Source organism: Sus scrofa, chromosome 15 (genome assembly GCF_054392235.1).
Source record: "Sus scrofa isolate SSC_HxYL_T2T_F1_AM1 chromosome 15, Sscrofa_HxYL_maternal_Yorkshire_Landrace_v2.0, whole genome shotgun sequence".
NCBI lineage: Eukaryota > Metazoa > Chordata > Mammalia > Artiodactyla > Suidae > Sus > Sus scrofa.
This window is the reverse complement of record NC_139397.1, coordinates 70,693,991-70,717,224: the sequence shown is the minus strand read 5'-3', so window position 1 is coordinate 70,717,224 and position 23,234 is coordinate 70,693,991. Positions and strand designations below refer to the sequence as shown.

At 41.4% G+C, this 23,234-nt stretch overlaps 1 protein-coding gene across 5 annotated transcripts in view; it reads right to left on the bottom strand.

Moving 5' to 3' along the window:
* HERC2 (HECT and RLD domain containing E3 ubiquitin protein ligase 2) overlaps positions 1 to 22,384 on the bottom strand; it is a 211,708-nt gene extending 189,324 nt beyond the window's left edge. For 4 of the 5 annotated variants that reach the window (XM_021075343.2, XM_021075345.2, XM_021075344.2 and 1 more), the window contains exons 1-3: positions 22,062 to 22,384; positions 21,591 to 21,693; positions 9,640 to 9,754 (exon numbers count right to left, since the gene is read on the bottom strand). In XM_021075343.2, the coding sequence (XP_020931002.1) occupies positions 9,640 to 9,754; positions 21,591 to 21,662 (187 nt within the window). In that variant the 5' untranslated portion in view covers positions 21,663 to 21,693; positions 22,062 to 22,384. The remainder of the gene's footprint in view (positions 1 to 9,639; positions 9,755 to 21,590; positions 21,694 to 22,061) is intronic. The other variant, XM_085000193.1, reaches the window with a different exon arrangement.
* Between the last annotated feature and the right edge of the window lie 850 nt (positions 22,385 to 23,234).

The following is a 23,234-nucleotide window of genomic DNA, read 5'->3' as shown; positions in this document are numbered from 1 at the left end:
TAAATTCATCAAAGTAAACATAACAACTGTACATGTATATAGCAAGTGTTTAAATGAGCATTTTGCATTCTATTTTTTTTTTTGTAAAATTTATAACAAGGTGTATAAAGCCTTAAAACACACAAAATGAGAACTGAAAGGAGAAACGGACAAACCCGCATTATATTAGATATCTCAGTAACAAAACAAGCCAGGAGAAAACTAGCAATGACAAAGAACTAAATATCACTACCATCAACCAAATGGATACAATCAACATTTTCTACAAAAAGCCAACCAACAACAGCAGAACATACATTCTTTTTATCTTTTTTTGTTGTTGTTGTTTGTTTGTTTGTTTCTAGGGCCACACCCTCGGCATATGGAGGTTCCCAGATTAGGGGTCCAATCAGAGCTGTAGCTGCCGGCCTACACCACAGACACAGCAACGTGGGATCCGAGCCGCATCTGAGACCTATACCACAGCTCACGGTAACGCCGGATCCTTAACCCACTGAGCAAGGCCAGGGATGGAACCCGAAACCTCATGGTTCCTAGTCGGATTCATTAACCACTGCACCACGACGGGAACTCCCATTCTTTTTTAAAGTATACATTGAATATTCACCAAGACAGATCAAATGCCAAAAAGGTGGGGAGGGGGGGAAGGAAGCAGCTAGTGGAAAGTGAAAATAGTTAACTTATACTATACAAAGCATCTGACCAAGCAACAGGCATTATCCTTTCTAATCCTTACACACAACCTTTTAAGGAGACAGGCTTTTGTCTCCAGTTCACAGATGCAGAAACTGCACCTTACAAGTAGCCTGGCTATAGAGCCCAGACTAGAATGTAGTGCTGGCTCTAATAGCTGGGCCCTCCTCACCCACAGGGTCAACCTACAAGACCAGAGGCAAAGTCCAGCCCAAGGCTGGTTTGCATATGGCCCAAAAGCTAAGAAAAGAATTTACATCTTTAAATGACTGAAAAATAATAAAAAGAATATTTTGTGATGCAAACATTATATGAACTTCACATTTTAGTGTCCATTAAAAAGTTTTACTGATAACTGGAGTTCCCATCGTGGCTCAGCAGTAATGAACCCAACATGTATGCATGAGAATACGGGTTCCATCCCTGGCCTCACTCAGTCGGTTAATGATCTGGCATTGCTGTGAACTGTGGTGAAGGTAACAGATTGGCTCAGATCTGGTGTTGCTGTGGGTGTGATGTAGGCTGGCAGCTACAGCTCCAATTTGACCCCTAACCTGGGAACTTCCATATGCCGTGGACGGGGCCCTAAAAAAACAACAAAACAAAAAAAATACAAAACTTATTTAAAAAAAAAGTTTTACTGGAGGGAGTTTCCTATGGTGCAATGGGTTAAGCATCCAGCACTACTGATTGCTATGGCAATCCTGGTTTCTGCCATGGCACAAGTTTGATCTCTGGCCAAGGAATTTCCACATGCTGTGGATGAGGCCAAAAAACAAAAAAAGAAACAAAAAAAGCTCACTGGCACACAGCCAAATCCCTGCTTCATCTGTTTCATCTGTGGCTGCTTTGGTGTAACTGCAGAGTTCCATAATTACCAGAGTTACAGTCCCCAAAGCTTAAAATATTTACTACCCGGTCCTTTAGATAAAGTTTTCAAACCCCGATGTACACCTTGCTATAAATTTTACAAATACAAATAGAATGCAAAATGCTCATTTAAACACTGGCCATATAATCTCTCATCCAGGGTGAAAACCTCCGACAGGTCACCAGGAAGCACACAAGAAGCATCACTAAGCACACCGCAAGTTTTATTCTCAGGAGCATAAATGAGAACACCGACAACAGCAAAGGCAGGAGGAAGTCACTGGAGGATACGAAAACAACCAAGAAGAGTTAATTACCACAACCAGCTCCAAGACAACATGCAGAACAGCTCCAGTACTTGTCAGCTCCCCTCTTCATCAATGCAGGGCTCAAAGTTTACAGAGAAAACAAACAGAACATAAACCACCCAAACACACCAAAGATTATGGAAAGCTGGGGACAGGGAGAAGCAGAAGAACTGACCTTCGTAAGGTCCCAGGGCAATACCTTGAGGGGGACGAGCAGATTCCAAGTATTCTGCCACCTGGTCCCTGGGATGGAAACAGGACTGGATGACCTCAGGACTTTAACACATTCTTGTCCAGTTACAGTGAGGAGGTTTGTACAAACCATCCAATGTGATTTCCACTCAAAGCACTCTCTCAAAGACTACAGAAAGAGAACTGCCAAAGCAGAAAGACTCCTAGAGGCAGCAGCAGCTTAGAGGGAGGAGGGCACCCGCTCCCGCAGCAGCTCCAGGAGGCGGGGTGGGGCCACAGCTCCCGTTAACAGCCAAGGGCCACTATCAGGGAGACATGCATTCTACTGTTCAACAAAGTTCAACTGTGGGTTTATTTGTCTGTTTTTTATGGCTGCACCTGTGGCAAATGGAAGTTCCCAGGCTAGGGGTCAAATTGGAACTGCAGCTGCCGGCCTACACCACAGCAATGCCAGATGTGAACCACATCTGTGCCAAATCTGTAAACCTACATTGCAGCTGGCACACCAGATCCTTAACCCACTTGGTGGGGCCAGAGATTGAACCCGCATCCTCATGGATACTAGTTGGGTTCGTTACCGCTGAGCCACAAGAGGAATTCCCAATAGTGGGATTTTAAAAGATGGAGAATCATAATTAAGAACGACTACTCTGAAGACATGAATAGAGTAAAAGAGCTCACAGTATCCACCTGAGTGACACACAAAAGGGCACTCATCTTCAGTGTCCCATCCTCCAGTAGGGTACAGGTAAGGCCCTAATCATCCTGAAGCCACAACAAGTCAAGAGACAACTCACTAACTCATGATACAGATCTTGACAAGATCCCTCCTGTACGCAGTACTTTGCCAGGTGCTGGGAGTACCAGGATGAAAATAACAGAGCCTGTCCTCAAGGGTCAGGGTAGACACAGAGTTGCTACAGGCAGGAAGAGGGGTGTGAGTGGGCGGCCCTGGCTCCTCAACTCAGGGACACTCTGGCAGCTTCTTAACAACACTGTTGTTTTCTTCATACCTATGTTCCTCCCACTGTCAATGTTTGTTTGTTTTTTTATTGGTTGTCCCAGTTGTAATGTAAGCTCTAGGAAAGAAGGAGCCATGCCTGGCTACCACATTCCAGTGCTTACAACTACCCTCACCGCCAGCCAGATGAGTCCGTGAATGGATGTGCAAATGAATGACTGATATACACATGCTACACAATTCACTCAGTCTCCCTGGGGGAGAATGCATTTCAGAGAAGTTCCTGAGACTACATTGTGAAGAACGATCTGGAAGGGCTGACAGGGGTGCAAGGAAGAGGCTCCAATTCCACAGGACAGCCCACAATGACCCATGGCCCAAGCAGCCCATTCACAGTCCACAAGGTGGTTGCCGTGTGGGCTGTGCTTCCACCCACTCACTAGGGTCTCCTCGAGACTGTGGAGTTGGACCCAGGTTGAGTCAATTCACTGATTTCACAGAAGGATAAAATAAAGTCAAATCAGAGACTGAAGGTTAGACTTCAAATGCTGTGCTGTTAAACTTTATTTGTACCTCTCTCCTAAATTCTGGTGTACCTCACATCCTCTATAGAAGGTTTTCATTCCTATTTAAAGTGTTTACGTTTCATACATGTACTTTTATGCCCATATATTAACTCTGGAAAGATACTAAAACTAGTAATAATACCCTGAGAAGGGAAAAAACAGGTATTTGGAGAATAGGATTGGGAAGGAACTGACTCTTTACTGAAAACTCTGCTAGCTTTTGAATGTGGTAACCTAGGCATGCAATATCTTTTAATAAGAGAAAAATGTTTTTAAAAAGGCCTAACACTGAATTTAAAAATAAAAATGTGATATAAGAGATTTGAATTCATTCCTACTGTAATGCCTCTAATCAAAAACAGGAGTTCCAGGAGTTCCTGCTGTGACACAATAGGATCAGCAGCAACTCTGCAAGCACCAGGGCACAGACTTGATCTCCAGCCTGGAACAGTGGATTAAATGATCTGGCTTGGGATCTGACCCCTGGCCTGGGAACTCCATATGCCTTGGGATGGCCCAAAAAAAAAAAAAAAAAAAAGGGGGAGTTCCAGTCTTGGTCAGAGATGTCCTTTCACAAGCTGATTTAACATAGGAACAGGACATCATCCTAGGTACCGGCACCTCCTATGTGCCAGGCACTGTACTCAGCACAGGGGACTCATGGGGACAGGACATTGATACACAAACCCTGAAACAGCAGACTGGGAGCCAGGCACAGTTCTACATGTGTCATAAATCATCATCAAATTATTAATCAATCCAATAACCCTATGAAGTAGGTGTTCCATCAATCCAAAGATACATCTTTTGCAAATTTCAGCATGTCAAATTGAGATGCCAATTTTCTCCTGGTGATTATATAATAGCACATCTTACTACTGAGGCATCTAAGCTTTGCTGAAATGCATTTCTTACCACCCAGAAAGCGCTCAGAGCATATATCTTGCCCAGAGCCTTGGGCTGGTAAGAAGAATTACCCCTCTGCTAACCACAGGGTCTATATGCCTCACCATCTCACAGCCAACTGCAAGACCAAATACCAAAATGCTGACCAGATTTCTTTGGGGGTGACTAAGACAGTGGTGGAACTTGGGATAATTAAAACTAATTCAGACACATTCAAGAGAAATTCCTATACAGCCCACAGACACTTGATATTAAGTATCCTTCACTGCATATGTATAGTTCCTTAGCTCTGCAAAGAATTATTAAATTAACTATGAAGTCTATTATATCTAGTGGTACTCCTATTTTGATTGGTTTTAAAAGAATAATAAAAATCTATATAATCTAAAGAAAAAAGGAAATGAATCCCCAGAAAAGAAAAGGTCTTCTGATACTTTAAAGAGTGCACAGCCTTTTGAAAGGGGAAAAAACTTCTCTCAGAAATGGAACCGTTGTGGATAGTTGGTGGGAATGTAAATTGCTGTATAGCCACCGTGGAAAACAGCAGAGGCTCCTCAAAAAAATTAAAAATAGGAGTTCCCATTGAGGATCAGTGGTTAACGAATCTTATTAGGAATCATGAGGTTGTGGGTTTGATCCCTGGCCTCGCTCAGTGGGTTAGAGATCCAGCGTTGCCATGAGCTACGGTGTTGGTTGCAGATGCAGCTCAGATCCCACATTGCTGTGGCTGTGGTGTAGGCTGGCAGCTACAGCTTCTGTTGGACCCCTAGGCTGGGAACCTCCATATGCCACAGGTACGGCCCTAGAAATGACAGAGAGACCAAAAAAAAAAAAATTAAAAACAGAAATACCAGCAACCCCACTCCTGGAAAAATACCTGAAGAAAATGAAATCGCTATCTCAAAAAGATATCTGCATCCCCATATTCACTGCAGCACTATTTACAATAGCCAGACACAGAAACCTAAATGGATAAAGATGTGTCTGAAGTAACGGCAGTCAGCGGGACTAAGCCCTTAACTTGTGTGGCCTGAATGAACTCCAGTATTTAAGTATCAGAACTGGATCAAATTATCAGACATCCAGCTGGTGCTGGAGAATTAGAAAATTGGTGTAGAACCTCTATCTGAATTAAAAGCTACTTAATCTGGATAAAAGTCATAATTAACATGGATGATTGAGACTAAACTAGAAAGAATGGTGGCAGAGAAATGTAAATATATACATGCAAAATTATAAATGCCTCTATCAAGGAAGATGGTAATTTTTGTCTTAAAAATGTCTAGCTATACCTGGACATGAAAGAAGATGGTAAGAGACGAGTGAGCAAATAAAATAAATTCCAGAGGATTTGACGGAGAGTGAACTTATCTGCCTTAGTTATTCATAAAACCTGCAAAAATGTGTCAGCATTGACAAAGTTGATCAATAAACAGAAGTGTGATCCATTTACTACCAAACTGGGCTTCCTCTCTCTGACCGTGGCATAGCCATCCTCTCCTGAGCCCAGGTCAGCCTCCTCTGAAAGCTATTTGATGCAAACATCTTCCTAGGACCAGAATCTGAATTCTGAACTATAAAACTGTCAAGGTATTTTTATATCCAAATGTCTCTAGCACTTTCTAGATGACCAGAATAACAAAGACTGGCTCCCACATCATGGAGTTCATGCTCACATGCAGGAGTAAGGCTGGAAATAAAGACAGGTAGAGCTGAGATGCTCCTAATGTCTTCAAGAGCTCACCACTATCATTAGAGCTTCCCTATGCTTCCGGGCCACAACATGGGAAAAGCTAACAAATAAAAAAGAGAAAATTAGCATTCCCTTGATCAATTTCATACAAGTAGAATGTTATTTAAACAAACACACTGCTGTTCCCAGGATGGCAGAAGGCCTTTAGAGACGTTTCCATGCCTTATTGCCTCTGCTATGTTCTAACCCCTAAGGTGGACAAGGCCCATACTCTCACACAACAGCCATGAAGCCCACCTTGCAAAGGATTTTTTACTTCTGTTCATTCTGATAATACTGCTAAGTGTAATCAATCAACGGGAGCCTAGAGTCTCACATCTGTTTCCTTCCAATGCTAAAGGCCAGAAGTTGGATCTTCAACAAACAAAAACAATAGCACCAAGCCTGTAGGGAACAGACTCCAGCAGAGGCTGACATCACAGCTTCCAAGCAGACACTAGGAAGGCTCCCAGGAGTGGGTTAAGCTTTCTATAAGGGACTCGAGATTCAAAGCAGTACGAATTAATTATGAAGGACAGAATAAATTTATGAGGGAAACCTAGTGGTCATTTGCTTTTTTTTTTTTTTTAATGCTCTGTCTTCTAAGAAGCACGTAAGGAAGCTCTTCCTCTTTCTGTCTCTGCAACTCCCAATGGAATAGCCTGTGGCTATACAGACAACAGTCTGAAAAGCAAGTATCCTCAGCAGGACTTGGAAACGTGTTAGAAATGCAAATTCCGAGGCCCCACCCCAACTCTAAGAAATTAGAAACTCTAAGGGTGGGGAGAGCCATGGGTAATCTGACCAAGCCCCCCAGGTGACCCTGATGATCAAGAGTCTGAAGACCCTTAGGCTATGGAATCAGGATTCAATTCTTTAGGTGCCCATTACTAGGAGGACAGAGACCTAACTATCCTTCCTAACCCTCACACCCCTTTATGCATTGGCTATTAAACTTTAGTGTATAGGACATTCCCGTTATGGCTCAGCAGTAATGCGCCTGACTAGTATCCATGAGAATGTGAGTTCGATCCCTGGCTTCACTCAGTGGGTTAAGGATCCAGTGTTGCCGTGAGCTGTGGTACAGGTTGCAGACAGGGCTCAGATATGGTTGGCTGTGGTTGTGGTTTAAGCCAGCAGCAATAGCTCCAATTCGACCCTTAGGCTGGGAACTTCCATATGCCACAAGTGTGGCCCTAAAAAGCAAAAAAAAAAAAAAAAAAAAAAAAAAAAAAAGAAAATTAAGCTTTAGTACATAAACATGTCCCCTGGGAGTATGTCCCCTGCATCAGGCACACCCCTTGGATTTAGATGCAGCTGGGTACTCAAGCAGTCCATCTTCCTGAGGGCTGGTCTACCCAACTTGTGCTGCTACCTGTCACCTGCACACCGTTGCTCTTAGTCCTCTACCTGGAGGCCTGTGCTCGGAGCTCATGTTTCTCTGGCTGCGGCGCAGACCCCTTAGGCCAGCAGCTGTAGCTCCAATTTGACCCCTAGCCTGGGAACATCCATATGCTGAGGGTGTGGCCCTAAAAAGCAAAAAAAGAAATTTGTAATAAATGTCAAAAAAACAAACCCCAAAACTATTCAATTGGGACCTACAGAAAGAAGAAAAATTACTCTTTGCTTTCTAACCACGTGTTTTTTAAAAAAACAGAGAACAAAAAATATTCATCAAATGTAATGAATAAAAAGCTCTGAGAGTTCCCACTGTGCCGCAGTAGAAACGAATCTGACTGGTAACCATGAAGATGCGGGTTCGATTCCTGGCCTTGGCCAGTGGGTTAAGGATCTGGTGTTGCTCTGAGCTGTGGTGTAGGTCACAGACGCAGCTTGGATCTGGTGTTACTGGGGCTGTGGCGTAGGCCAGCAGCTGCAGCTCCGATTGGACCCCTAGCCTGGGAACTTCCACAAGCTGGAGATGTGGCCCTAAAAAGCAAACAAACAAACAAACAAAAAAAAAACACACTTTGAATTTTTTCATGTAATCAGTTTTTCTCAAGAGTATCTTCTAGAACTCATGTTTCACTGAAAAACATTTTGGGAAATAATAATGCATTAACAAATTCTGGAGAGCTTGGACAAAGAGGTATAAAATCTTTAAAAATACACAGAATGAACTACTAAAACATTACAGAGTGAAAGAAGTACATACGAGCGCACATGACTACATGAGTTTATTTACATGAAGGTCTAGAACAGGCAGAACTAATCCATGGTAGAGAAAAATCAGACCTGTGGTTCCCTGCAAGCAGAGGGGGCAGGGATGGGCAGAGAAGGGATACCAGAGAACTTTCTAAGTGAGAGTAACATTGAGAGGTTTAGGTTACACAGATTAACATCCATCAAAATGTAAAACATGTATTTCATTATGCCTAAATTTGACCTCACAGACCAAAAGCTACACTAAACTCAACCTAGTTAATAATACGTGTGAAGTGTCTAAGGGAGCCAGGTAAGGTGTACCAAAGGACAGAAGGCTGAAGATTGGTAGGATCTAAGGGATGGGTGTAAGGTTGTTCATTGTGTAGACCTTTCAGTTGTTCTGGGTGTGTGGAAATTTTCAAAATGAAATATCAGGAAAAAAAAAAAAAGAAAGAAAAGACCTAACTCTGCCAGACACTGTAACTGAAATGATGTACTAATGTTTTCCCACTGTATTTTCAAGTGGACACTCTCCCAAATAATTCTACAAAGAGAAAAGTACTTCCTAAAATAATATTTTTATCCATCCTGGTGATTTTCAATAGGCGAGATTAACAAATTTCAGCAGCGGATCTCAGGTGGGGCTTTTCAGATTCTACAGGCTTAGGGTGGGTCCTAGCATCCACTTCTTTTTAAATTCTTAAGAGTGATTTTGATTCATAGCTAAAGTCAAGAACAAATGAATGACAGACTTTCATTGTGTTTTCATAACTAGAGGCCTAACCAGAGTGTTCACTGGTATCTCCCTACACAGACAAGAGGATACAACAAAAGGAGTCCACAGGTCAAAGGCTTCCAAAAAATGTTATACACACTCCCACAGGAGAGTCATACAGGAAAAATTTCAGGAATACTAATTATTTCCACTTGACCTCATAATAACCACAATTTATAGTATGCCAAAGCAAAATACATTTAAAACTTAAAAGAAGAAATAGTAACTGGAGTTCCTAAGAGCTGCAAATGAGACATAAGAGGAAACACCACAGCAAGGTGGTTTCACAATGAAAAGGACTTCAATTCACAGAGAATAATGAAATCCAGGCAGCTCCTAATATTAACTATGATTTAGACATCACCAAAGTGAAAACAAAGCTTCAGAGTTATGCTCATACTCCTGTTACTGCAGCACGTTCCAAAATTTTTCATAAAATACAATTTATAAAGGTCTTCACAAAGTGGAAAATACTAATTACAGGCCCTTACCTTTTCTAGGCGGAAGCTCTCCATTCTGCGTTAATTCTGTCCCAGTATATACAATTTCTCCATCTTTAACCATTTCATTCCACAGACCACAGAGCCCATCTCTTGTGAATGCAAGCTGGCAATGACAAATAAAATAAATTCACAGAGTGATCATACTCACAAGGCAATTCTTAAAGGATAATGTGAAAAAAAATATATCATCCTCACTTAGTAATCATTCAACATTTAATGAAAATTGCTCCAACAAATATAGTTAAGTGCATAATAGTTTATATACTGTGCTAAGTTTTGCTTAAGACACAAGAAAAATCTTGCAGGCACATGCCTGGGAAAGATAAGCCAGATGCAAATAACATGATCACCTATAGGGAGATGGGAAGGGGAACATGGGTAGAAGGCAAGTCTTTGAGTATACCTTCTATTTACCTCTGAAATGCATAAATGCTTTCCACCTTCAAAAAGAAAAATTAAATAATAAAAAACCAAAACCTATAACTGGTAACGAGCAAATTAACCTATTTATCTAAAAGAAAAGTAGAGGGGCTCCCTGGTGGCCTAGCAGATAAGGACTTGGCATTGTCACTGCTGTGGCTTGGGTTTGATCCCTGGCACCGGAACACACGTGGGGCATGCCACACACACAGCTCAAAAAAAAAAAAGAAATTTTTAAGAGCAATTTGAATTGAAAATCCCAATATGAACTTACACTTGAAAATATCTGCTTGCATTGTCTTTCAAAAAGACCTAAAATCAATAGCATTCTAACAGCAGTGAGTACACCCAGCACCCACATATTGGTTTCCAAGTACCACTACCCACTAAAAGAAACCAGAGCTGTACGAAAAAAGGCTGAATCAAGCCTAGGGCAGAAAGATGAGCTTGAAATATCACATGTTTGCACCAAAAAAAGCTGCTCAAAGTGTGATAGGGATTCCACCACCCAAATTTAGAATAACTTTTTTTTTTTTGGCTGCACCTGCAATATGCAGAAGTTCCCAAGCCAGGGACTGAACTTGAGCCACAGCAGTGACAACACTGTATCCTTAACCTGCTAGTCACCAAGGACTTCCCAAATGTAGAATAATTTTGAACACCAAAATACATAACAACTGGACTGAAAAAGTAAATACAAACAGGAGTCCACAATGATATTTACAGACAAAATTAAAATGTTCTTAGTTGTCAGTATCCAGGAGTCAGAAAAAGATTTCCCAGGCAGTAGCCAGCGAAGGGCAGAACACACAGAGAAGGCAATCATTCTGAAAACTGCAGGTGCAACAGAAGCCCTCTTATCAGACACTTTACACTAAAACAGACACATCTGTTTGCCCGTCTTTTAAAGGAAAGCCAGGGCCTTTTCTTTGTTCACAAGTCTACTAACTTGCTCTTCATCATCTTCTAGCGTTTACCACTCCCGTAAAACATCCGCTCTTTCCAGTCTGTTTTTTTAAGTGGAGCAAGAATTGAAGAGCACTTTGTGAGTAATCTCAGTACAGAATTCTTCTAGACTTTCAAGACTTTCCCCAATCCTTTACAGTACTCTCTTACCTAACGTGTACAGCAATGTTTTTTTAGCATCTATTATCCAAATAATGTGTAATAGGCACATCTAAGACACCCTCAAAGATCCTTGCCCAGTGGTGCCCATGCACCCTGTGTAATCCTCTGAGTATGGCTGTGAATAGGCTGAGACATCAGACCCATGACTAGATTTTGTTTCCTTCTGTGGAAAAGCTGAAGGAATTTCTTGCATATAATTAAAGCCTCACATCAGCGGATTTCTAGTTAATCAAAAGGAAGATGATTCTAGGGTCCTGTCAGGTGAAAGCCCTTCAGAGGATGAGACCATCCAGAATAGACACTCTCCACAACCACTGCCAGGAGCTGTCTATGGAGAGGGTTGTCTCCTATGAGCCCACAATTCACAACCCCAACAAACTGAATTCTGCCAACAAGGACCCTAACGAGACCCCAGATAAGAAGGCATACTGGCCAGCACCCTGACTGTAGCCTGTGGGTCCCAAAGCAGAAAACCCAGCTAAGCCATGACCAGAATCCTGACCCACAGAAAGGGAAAGAGCTGCTAAATTTCTGGTCAGTGACTTGTTACACAGCAGAGAAAACCAATTTGGCATCCAATTTAGTTTCCATAGAAGCAGTAACTTTCTTTCAGCACTCATGTTTTATCTGTTCCCATCACTAACAAGACAACTGCCAAAACACTGGACTGTCGGAAAAAGTATTAACCAGCAGAGAGAAGAGTAAATCCTTCCTAAAAAGTGAGCCACAAACATTCAGGGCCCCTGAGGTAATAACACGGGACGAGAAAGGCCTGGTTCACCTGCTGATCTGGGTAAGAGGAGGGCAGCTAAAACCTCCAGGCCCAGGCAGCCACAATGGCAGGGAGGCAAATAGCATCCAACTAAACAGCCCTATGTGTGCCATGCTACAGCCTTTACACACCACCTCCAGGGGCTCCAGGGAATAAATGATCAAGTCTCCAATTAAAAATAAGTGTCAGGGCAGTGGATGGAGACAAAGGAAGAAACCAGAAACAGAGAAAATAACTTAGGAGATCTCTGTTGAGAGCTCCAAAAAAAAAAAAAGGATGAGAGCCTCAGCCAAAACAAGGAAAGAAGAGTAAAGTATTTCAGATCAAAGAGGACAGATCAGACATTAAATGTGAAAAATGAAAACAGACTCAGCATGAGAGACTTAGCTCAGTTTTAACCACTGAGATCTGCACCAACCACTAAACACAAACATGGAGATCCTCTCCCCATGCATGCACACACACATATACACATATGCACTCACACAGATACACATTTACTGCAAATACAAATTCAGATCTTAGCAGAGTATTCATTCAGGGCTAGAGGTTCAAATCTGGGAGTCAGCAGCAAAGAGGCCGTAGACCTGGAGGAGAGGCCACCAACCAAGGACAGAGGGTGAACCAACATCCTCAGGCCCTATGGCACACTAGGATTACTGAAGAGCGGCTGGGGATGAATCATTTATAAAGAGGAAGCCAAGGAAGAAGCCCACTTTATGTGGAAACAGGAACAGTCGTTCCCACCCATTCTTTCTGTAGTGCTGGGAAGGAAAAGGGTGGGGCAGAAGCTGTGTAGAAGGTAGACACTGGGTGTCTGGAGGGATATTCATGGTAGAGGCCTCCCAGGAACTGAGGACCCAAAAGCAAGTAACCACCATTCAAACTACAACGGTTCAGGCATCTAAAAGGATTCAGGGGAAGGAGGAACATTGCTAAGGCAACTAAGCAAGCTTCCCTGGTCAAGAGCTTGAAAGAGCTAGACTGTGGAAGGCAGAGATGAAGCCCCAGGTAGAGCATTCCCAGGCACTGGAAGGGAAGCAAAGGATCCCAAGGAGAAAGAAGCCAGGAAAATGGCACTGGGAGAATAAGCAATAAAAATCACTTCAGGGAGTTCCCTGGTGGTCTAGCGGTTAGGATTCAGTGCTTTCACTGGCAGAGCCTGGGTTCAACGCCTGGTCTGGGAACTGAGATGCCACATACATCAAGCCACTGAACACAGCAGCCAAAAAAAAAAAATTCAATTTTTCAGGTTAAGAGTAGTCATACAACAATCTATAAATAGCTTGTCTTTATTTGTAGCCACTTTACATAAAAGTTCCCAATGGGTGACAATACAGATCTTAAATTTTAACTTTTTGCATTTGGAATCCAGATACCTCTAATTAGTATTATTTGGTCTTAGGACCCTTTTCCAATTTGCTCTTATATTCTTACCTCACACCTCTAAAATGACATGGCAGGAAAAGGCATTTTCATCCTGAAAAGAAGCCAACAAGAGGAGTAGCAACATGCCCAGTTTTGAGGAACAGTAACTAAAACTCAGAGGTTCAATCATTTGACCAACGCCCACAACATTGAGGCTGTCAGAGGTAGTTTTTTGGGAAGATGCTTAACTCCCAAGCTTGTTCTCTTCTCACCAACACAACATGCACCCACGTGCACAGTAAGGAGGCCCAGGGGAGAAATCGCAGATGCTACCAACACCTGAAAATCAAACAGGATCAGGCAAGAGGGTCCTTAAGGTGTCTATTAAAATGACTACTTCAGAACTGTAAAATTACACAATATAATCCAAAATAGAATACAAGAAATGAAATAAATGGCATTTTGATTAACTTAGAGATTAGAAAATGGGGTTTACTTCTATCTTTAAAATATGCCTGAAAAGTAATCTGTTCAAATATTTGCATATGACTAAAGTAAACATATCTGGCTTTTTTTTCTTAGCCTTGCAGAAAATTACCTTCTGCACCCTTTGAACACAGAACAACATACCAATTCCAAAAAATCTTAAGGTTTCTGGGAGCAACTGGGAAAGTCAGAAAGAAACATAAAAGACATCTGTTTAAAATCTTCGAGGCAGCAAGGAAGAGCAAGCCTGAGACCCAGAGAGGAGGACAGCACAGAGAGCCGAAGGCTGCTTGCCTAAAGGCACCTGCCTACTCCATGAGCAGGGCTGATACCAAGCAGATCTCAGTGGAGCTGCTGAGAAAGGGTGGAGCTGTGCTCCTCACAGGGGAGAGGCCTGGAAAACACGCCATGCTTTGAGCCACATACACCAGAAAGATGGGTGAGGTGCAAGCAGACCTGCAGGAGCCCAGTTTGGAACAGTGACAGTTCCTTACTGGCCTGCAGTAATCTGTGGTCACTAATACTTCTAGTTTGGTACCTCCTCTCTAGATGATATCGTTATCAGAGCCTCAAATGATCACGACAATTTCTCACAGATAATACCTAGAACTCAGAATAAAAACCACAATGGGTAAGACAAGACCACATATTTGAAAAATGAAAAAAAAAAAAAAAAAAAACATAAAACAGATCAAGAGAGGAGCCAGAGAAAAGAAAAATGGACATGCTTTGCCCTAAAAGGAAAGTCCAAGCAATGGATTAAAGTGCTGACACTTTCCCCGGCAGATGCCAGCACAGGGCAGGGAGGGGAAGGGCAGAAGGGGAGGCAGGATCAGGAAGCACATAACACAGCAAATTATGACAGGGGTCAAAAAATTAAGGCCCGGCCCAAGGGCCAAGTCTAGCCCACAGCCTGATTTTATATGTCCCCCAAGCTAAGAGTGGCTTTTACATTTTTCAGTGGTTGAAAAATAATCAAGAAGGAAAATCTTTTGTGACACATGAAAATTATGACATTCAAACTGTGATATCCATCAAGTTTACTGGAATCTACCAACACGCACTTGTGTTTACGTTACTGTCTGTGTCCACTTTCGCACAACAACAGCAGAGGTGAGTAGCTATTACAGAGAACATATGGCCACAGAAATATTTACTATCTAGCCCTTTACAGAAATAGTTTGCTGACTCCCATGTTACTGCACTGGCCCCCACTCCAAGGTATGCTACAGGCATGCTGTCTAGGCATGAGGGGCTCTTTGCCAAGGTTTGCAAGAAGAAACCACAGAACCATCCAAGGAGGCGGGGAAAGGGGAGGGGTGAATTAAAATACCCAGTTCCCTTATCTTTCCTTGCCAAGGGGTGAATGTTCACCCCATGAAAGTGAGCTCCTGCTCTCCCCTACCTTAGAGACTATGTCACCTCCAACTCCATGACAGGCAGATGGGAAGCCACAACCTATGCCCTGTTGTTTGACATTACGTCCAAGACTAGAAGTAGAAGGGTGGCCCACAGGCATGCTGGTGTTTCAACCCACAGGGAAAGGAAGAGGCAGTCTAGGAATCTAAAGAGATTGCACAAGGTTTGGTATGTCTAAGCAATTAACAGTTCAGATTAACAATATCAACAGAGAAAGGAAAATTATTTTTAAAATGTACTAAGCAAACTGCCAAATCACTTCAAACTAAACATTTAAAATAGATGCATTTTGGAATTCCCTGGTGGCACAGCGGGTTAAGAAGCCAGTGTTATCACTGCCGTGGCATGGGTCACTGCTGTGGCGCAGGTTCAATCCCTGGCCTAGGAACTTCTGCATGCTGCAGGTACAGCCAAAAATAAATAAATAAAATAGATGTCTTTTACTAAATATAATTATACCTCAATAAAATGCATTCAAACAAAAATGTGGAAATTATAAACCAAAAAAAAAAAAACTTTATCTAAAATTAAGAACTCAATGAATGAGATTAAAAGCAGATTGGGTGAGTTCCCTGATGGTCTAGTGGTTAGGATTCAGTGCTTTCACTGGTGCAGCCTGGGTTTAATTCCACATCAAGCCGCTGCACATCACAGCCAAAAAATTATTTTTAAAAAACAAAACAAAACAAATTTTAAAAAGCAGATTCTTCACCCATGAAGAATTAACTTCTTTAGGAATTACTTCTCTAGTAGAAAACCAGAAGAATATATCAAACAGCTGTTTTCAAACACTGGACAGCAGGTAGCCCAGAACTGTGATCCCTGAGACAGGCAAGAGATAAAGCAAGGGCAATAAGTGCCCAAGCTTAACGCCTACAAGCAGTTTCCAGGCTGCAACACAGGAAAGGGGAACCCAAATATAGCCCAGAGGTCTTGCTGAATGAAGGAGAAAGATCAGCTACAATTAAGTCAAAATGACAAGAATACAGGCAAGAAGGTTGGCTGCAGAGACACTGATCTCTGGAGAAGGGCAGAGGGGACCCCAGGAGACTTTGGCTGAGTGCTGATCTGGGCACTGCCAAGGCTGGGGAAAGAAACTCTACAAAGAAGCAGGCAGAACCTCTGTGATTCACAGTCTGGGAAAAGCTTGTGTTTTCACCAACCAGAACAGACCTCTGAGCACATCCTAAGAAGGACAGAGCCTTACTAAGGCAGCTATCTTAGTCCAAGATTAAAGGCTCTGCTAAATCAGCCCAAACAAACTTTAGGATCAATCAGGCCAAACTGATCCCAACTGAACTTACATGCATGCCCGACAAAACTAATGTTCTTTAAAAGAATAAGATCCAACACAAAATAATGTAATATTTATAATGTCCAACACTCAATTAGAAAAACTACCAGGCATGCAAACACGACCCATAACCAGAGCAATAAATCAACAGAAATGACAAAATCAACTAATTGAAATAAATCCAGAAATGACAGATATGAAGGAATTGGCAGACGACACTGGTAAAAGCTCTATTAGAAATATGCTCCATATACTCACAGAGAGGAAAATATGAACATGATGACAAGTAAAATGGAAGATATAAAAAGGACTGGAAGGGAATCTCTAGAGATGAAAAATATAAGACGTAAAGTGAAAACTCCAATGCACAGGATTACTAGACTAGCACTACAGAAAGTTCTATTATAACACACCATATTTAAGCATACAGCTATGATATGTTACACGCTCTCCCTTTTAAAACTCATTTACTCTGGGTTTTACCCACAATTACAGGTTTAATGCTCACCACTAGTCTTCTTGGCAATCTACAGTCATTCAGTCACCTAAAGATCTTTCTCTATTTGATTCCTCAGGAAAGGCTCATGGAAACAATATTTTCTGAGTTCTTGCTCATTGATAAGTTTGTGTCCTTTTTACCTGAAAAGTCAGTTTTGCTAGAACATAAAATCCTTGGCTCACATTTTCTTTTCCTGGGTGCCTTAAATATGTTACTCAGTTTTCTTTTACTTAAGGCCTTGTTGTCAAAGTCGGATGGTAAACTCATTTTATTTCCCTTATAACTACTATTAGTCTTTTCCAAGACCAAAGTTAGTTCTTTAAAAAAAAAGACTAACAAAATACGTAAACACCTGACAAGATATATCCAAAATAAAGACACAAATAACCAAAATCATGAGCAAAAAAATGAGCAATGCTACCTAATCTACAGACATGAAAGTAATCACAGACGTCATTATGAGCATCAAGGTACCTGCATTTACAAAATTCTTTTATTTCTATGTATCATTTATCGACTGGAAAAAAAGAATAGAATTTACCAAAATGTTCATGTTTATTTTTTTAATCTACTGATATTTCCGAGCATAAAGTGATAATATATACACTTAACAACTTTAATTTTAAAAGCTAACTTTTATGTTTCATTATTTCAAATTAATGATTAGAAGACAAATTAAATCCAAATTGAATTACTGATACACTCAACAACTTTGATGGGCTTCAAAGGTATTATGCCAAGTGAACAAAGCGAATTTCAAAAGGTCACATACCATAGGACGTTCTCAAAATAACGAAGTTATAGAGATGGAGAACAAATTAGTGACTGCCATGGTAGAGAGAGGAAAGTGTGACTATAGCGGGACAGCAGCAGGGAGATCTCTGTGGTAATGGAACACTTCTTGGTCTTAATTGTGGTGGTGGTTATACAAATAGACAGGCAAATATGATAAAATGGCACAGAACTATGCACACACTGTACCCATGTCAATTTCTTGTTTTATTACTGTATTATAGTTACTTAAGATGTAACCACCAGGGTAATCTGGGAGAAGAGTATACAGTGACCTCTACTTTCTTTACAACTACCTATGAGTCTATTATTATTTCAAAATAAAAAGGTTTTTGTTTTTTTTTTTTGTTTGTATTTTTTTTGGCCTTCAGCATATGGAAATTCACAGACCAGGGATCAAATCCAAGCTGCAGCTGCAACCTATGCTGCAGCTGTGGCAACACGAGATCCTTTCCCTGCAATGCCACAGCAGGAACACTTCAAAATAAAAAGTTTTTAAAACTGCTTCATACATATCTAATTTCATGTTCCACTTCAAAGAACCCAAAAATAGAAACTGTAGGAGACTCATTTGAGAATAGCTTATGCAAGAGAGAATAGGATAACGCCATTCTTGGACCCATGCTCAAAGATGCACCCTTAGCCTTATGTCAGGACTAGAAAATAAATATGCATATACATTTTAACAATAAAAAATGTTCAAGGTATCATGTACTACTTTTATTCACAAAAAAAAAAAACTACCAGTCATATCAGACTGAAGGGCCTTTACTGTAAATATAAAAATGGTAATGGTAGAGATTGTATAGCTAATACTTCTTAGCTGTGTATTTTATTGCTTCTTCAAGAGAGTTGTAAAAGAAAATAAGGCAATTCAAGGGACTCCACACAACAACCAGAAAAGAGTATCAAAGAAATAAAAAGCATTATATATATAAAAACCAGATAGATGCATGCCATATCATGGGCACTCCTTTAGAGGCAGCTGATAGCAAGGTCACAGGCCTGAATCATCTAAATGACTCTGATTAAGAAAGTCTAGGGTTAGGAGTTCCCATTGTGTCTCAGCAGATTAAGAACTGAACTAGTATCCAAGAGGATATGGTTCAATCCCTGGCCTCACTGGGTGGGTTAAAGGATCTGGCATTGTTGCAGTGTAGATCACAGATGCGGCTTGGTCTGGCATTGCTGTGGCTGTGGCGTAGGCGGGCAGCTACAGCTTTGATTCGACTCCTAGCCCAGGAACATCCATATGCCACAGGTGTGACCCTTAAAAAAAAAAAAAGTCTAGTGTTAGTATCTATATTCTTTAAAAAACACACATATTAGAACTTTTCAGTCTCCAAAAATATCTCCTTTCTAAAGTCACTAAAAACTTCAAGGACACTTCAAACAAATAGTCATAGAAAATAGATTAGCTAAATCCTACAGCTAAGAAACATGTTTCTACTCCACATATTATTCATTAACCAGGCATCAATCCTGCTCTCAATATAAAAGCCCCCCCTAAGGAATGGACACTTTCCACTCCAGGTGGGAGAGACATCCCCAACAAGATAAGAGTAAGACCTATCTGCAAAAGGCCTGCGTCCACAAAAGGTGTCTTCAGGAAGGATTCTGAAGAGTGAAACTATGTAATTTCTTAGGTATAACAACAATATTCATTCCTCACATTTAATAAGCTATGCCAGAGAAATTGTATAAAACCAAGGTGCACTATTTTCACATTTTTCTCAAGCTTCAATACTCATACTACATTTTTCCTCTGGTACACTATCCAAAACCTAGGTCTCTTCATTTACTCCTAGGAGTTTGGAAGACTTCTGAATGATAATCAAATGTCTAGGAAGGGCCAAGCACTGCATAGTACACTAAATAAATTAAAAATAAAATGGTAGGAGTTGTGGCTCAGTGATAACAAACCCGACTAGTGTCCATGAGGATGCAGATTCCATCCCTAGCCCCGCTCAGTAGGCTAAGGATCTGGTGTTGCCACGAGCTGTGTAGATTGCAGACGCGACTTGGATTTGGCATTGCAGTGGTTGTGATGTAGGCCAGCAACTGCAACTCCAATTCAACCCCTAGCCTGGGAACTTCCATACGCCTCTGGTGGGGCCCCCCCAAAAATAAATAAAATAAGATGGTAAACACTTTAAGGCATAAATGGTTTTTCTTTTTATGCATATCTGTCTGCTCATTATAGGCACTCAACACAATAATAAACTGATTTTAGGAGTTTCCTGGTGGCCTAGCGGATCTGGCATTGCCATTGCTGTGGCAGAGGTTCGATCCCTGGCCTGGGAACTTCTACATGCTACAGACATAGGGAAAAAAAAAAAAAAATCCCAAACTAATGATACAAGTATATAAAAATAAATAAGTAAATAAACTGGTTTTAGATCAAGATGCTAAAACTCATACTTAGCAGCTATTCAGTTATGACCACTGTGAAAAGAAAAGGCTTCATTCAATTAAGTTCTTCACCTCAGTAAGTTCTGTAAAATATATAAACACTAACATAAAAACAATTCTTAAAACCAGTTTGCCCGAATCTTAAGATTTCAGAAATAAGAAATTATTCATCTCTCACCATCCCCAACACTGCTTTTAAAAAAAGAGACAAAACCAGAAAGTAATTGCTGAATAAAAGGCAATGTTTAAACAAAAACAAACCCAAAGAGTCATTACCGCACTAATTCTGGACCAAATTCTTCATATTTACTTATCTAACATTAAACCATTAATAACAATCCCATCATCCACAACACAGTTCTCAACAGTTGGCTCTCCAACCAACTGGGACTCAACACTTAAAAAAATTTTAAGAGGAAAAAAATTTTAAGAGGGCCAATAATGCTTTATTACAAGTATCTATGATCAGTTGCTCACAGAATACACAACTTGATAAACCATCATGTAGTACATAACACTGTATTTTAAAAAGGTTAAGATTACTTGAGAAATACTTAAAATGATTAACCTAAGGGAAGAGGAAAAAACACATTACACACTACAAAATATTTCAGACATTGATTCTAAAGGGAAAAGGGAGTTACAAAAGCAGATTTTCATTTGCGAACAAAACTAACCTGGGTTAAAGAATAGAAATATTACTGTTATTTATTTGATAATTTCTGGACAAGCTTGCAATTATTTTCAAACAAAATTATTAGAGTCTAAGTCCAACATCTTGCTTCCACCTGTCCTTGATGTGAAAATCCAAGGTTTTGTTTGTTTGTTTTTTACTGGAGTATAGTTGATTTACAACGCCAAGGACTTCTCTCAATAAGATCAGTCACAAATACCAAACAAATAGCTCAAATGAACTTGTCTCTCCAGAAACAAACACAGAATCCCATAAAAAGGAGTGGGTTTCTGCAGGACATCATAAATTACTGTCCTTCTCCCCTGCACAACTAACTGAACACCTCAAAAAGTATCACTTAACAAAGTCACCAAGATATGGATAAGAATGATACAGACCTCTTAAAAAATAATAACAAAAAATTTTTTCCATAACTCTATCTCATGTTTCTTGCACTTATAAATAACTGTAACTAAAATGTAGCTATGCGCACTATAACAGCAATAAAAATTGATACAATAAAAGGTAACTTTTAAGTTGTGGAAAATAAACCTGCTTTTCCAATATATGGTAAGATTCGATCTGCATGCTCTTACATATCCTAAGAAAAGCGTTAACCATAAATTTAACTATGGACGCAGGTGCACAGCAGGAAAAAGGTATATCAAAACCCCACCTGTATATCTGTTTTCAACCATTTGGAATCAAGTCGAGCCTGGGCAGCCAAACAGAAAGAATCAGAAGGCATCTTTCTCCTGGTTTCCTCCCAGCTGTAAAACCTGAAAGTAAAAACAGAAATGTTGAAGCCATAAACCTTTTCAAAATTTTACAAAGACCCTCCCGCAAGGTTTAATGCCGCAAAAAAAAAAAAAAAAAAAAAAAAAAAGCGAGAAAGAACAGAAAGGAGGGAGGGGAAAAGCGCTGGGGGAGGGGAGTGAGAGAAAAGAGGAAAAGAGAAAGATGGAGCGAGAAAGGAAAAAGCCTACTTCCACTCCAAGTAAGAGACCTTGAGAATGGACGGTCACAGAAACCAAATCACAATGTCATCCATCCCCTTCCCTTAAATCCAAAAGGTAAACACGCTAACAGACTGCAGGAAGCCCACATCTCAACAACAAATGACACTAGCATGCATCTGCCGCTTTACCTCTGACCAGCGACTGGTGAGTGAAATAAATTAATCAAACTTCACGTCTGCAGAAAAATCCAAAACAATAATCACTTGGAAATGAGAAGGCAGCCAAGACCCGCGCCGCCGGCGGTCCGCGCAGGCCAAGGTCCGGCGGCTGCGCCAACGCCCGCCGTGCACCGGCTCGGCCTGGCCCGGGCCCGCACCGCCCCAGCGGCCGGCCGCCCTCGCCGCCCCGCGGGGACGAAGACCTGACGGCAGAGGCCCGGCCGCCTGGCTCCGGCGAGCGTAGACACAGCCTCAGCAGCCAGCGGTCGCGATCCCGGCGCCTCCCGCGGCCCAAGGGGCGGGCGGACGGGAGGTGCCTCCCCCCGCTACCCAGCCAATGGCATGGAGGTGTCTCCGAGGGTCCGGCCAATGAGGAGGATAAGCCTGCTCGCCCCGCCTCCGGACTCTTCAGCTTCCTCCAATCCGACCCGTCTTCCTCCTCGGGCTCATCCCTTGCGGTCAGGGCCAACCGCAAACGCCCGGAGGCGGGATTTCCGCTGCCCACACGCACGCACGAACAAGCTTCTGCCGGGTCTTCGCACTGCGCTCTCAAAAAGCCAGGCTGCCGGTTGGTGGTCTCAATGCTGGAGGAGGTCCAGGTTTTTGCGGGCGCAGTTCTTGGAGGTGAGGCTGTCTGGGCTCTGCAAGAGCCTCCTCCAGTCTGTCCCGCTGAATGCAACCGGAGCACCTGGTAGCCGGAAACTCGGAGAAGGCAATGAAAGCTTTTAGTTCCAGTGAACGAGTAGCCAGAAAACAATTCTTAAGAAATTTAAAACAAAGTCTTACAGGGTATGTTCTCTGATCGTAATAGAGTTAACTCAAATCAATGAGACACAGGACAATCCCAAAACACTTGGAAGTATAACAATACAGTTCTAGATAATCAATAATCTGAAAGGAAAGGAACTATTTTTAATTGAACAAAAATTAAAATAATACATCAGAATTACAAGAGCACAACTAAAGTACTGATTAAAATGAGACTAACTGCTTATCTTAGAAAATAAGAAAGGCCCCAAATGAACAATGTAAGAAAATAGGAAAAGAAAAGCAACACACACCCAAAATAAGAAGAGGGCAGAAATAGTAAAGGAGCGGAAATAAATGAAATTGAAAACAAAAAAATATAGAGAAAAATCAATG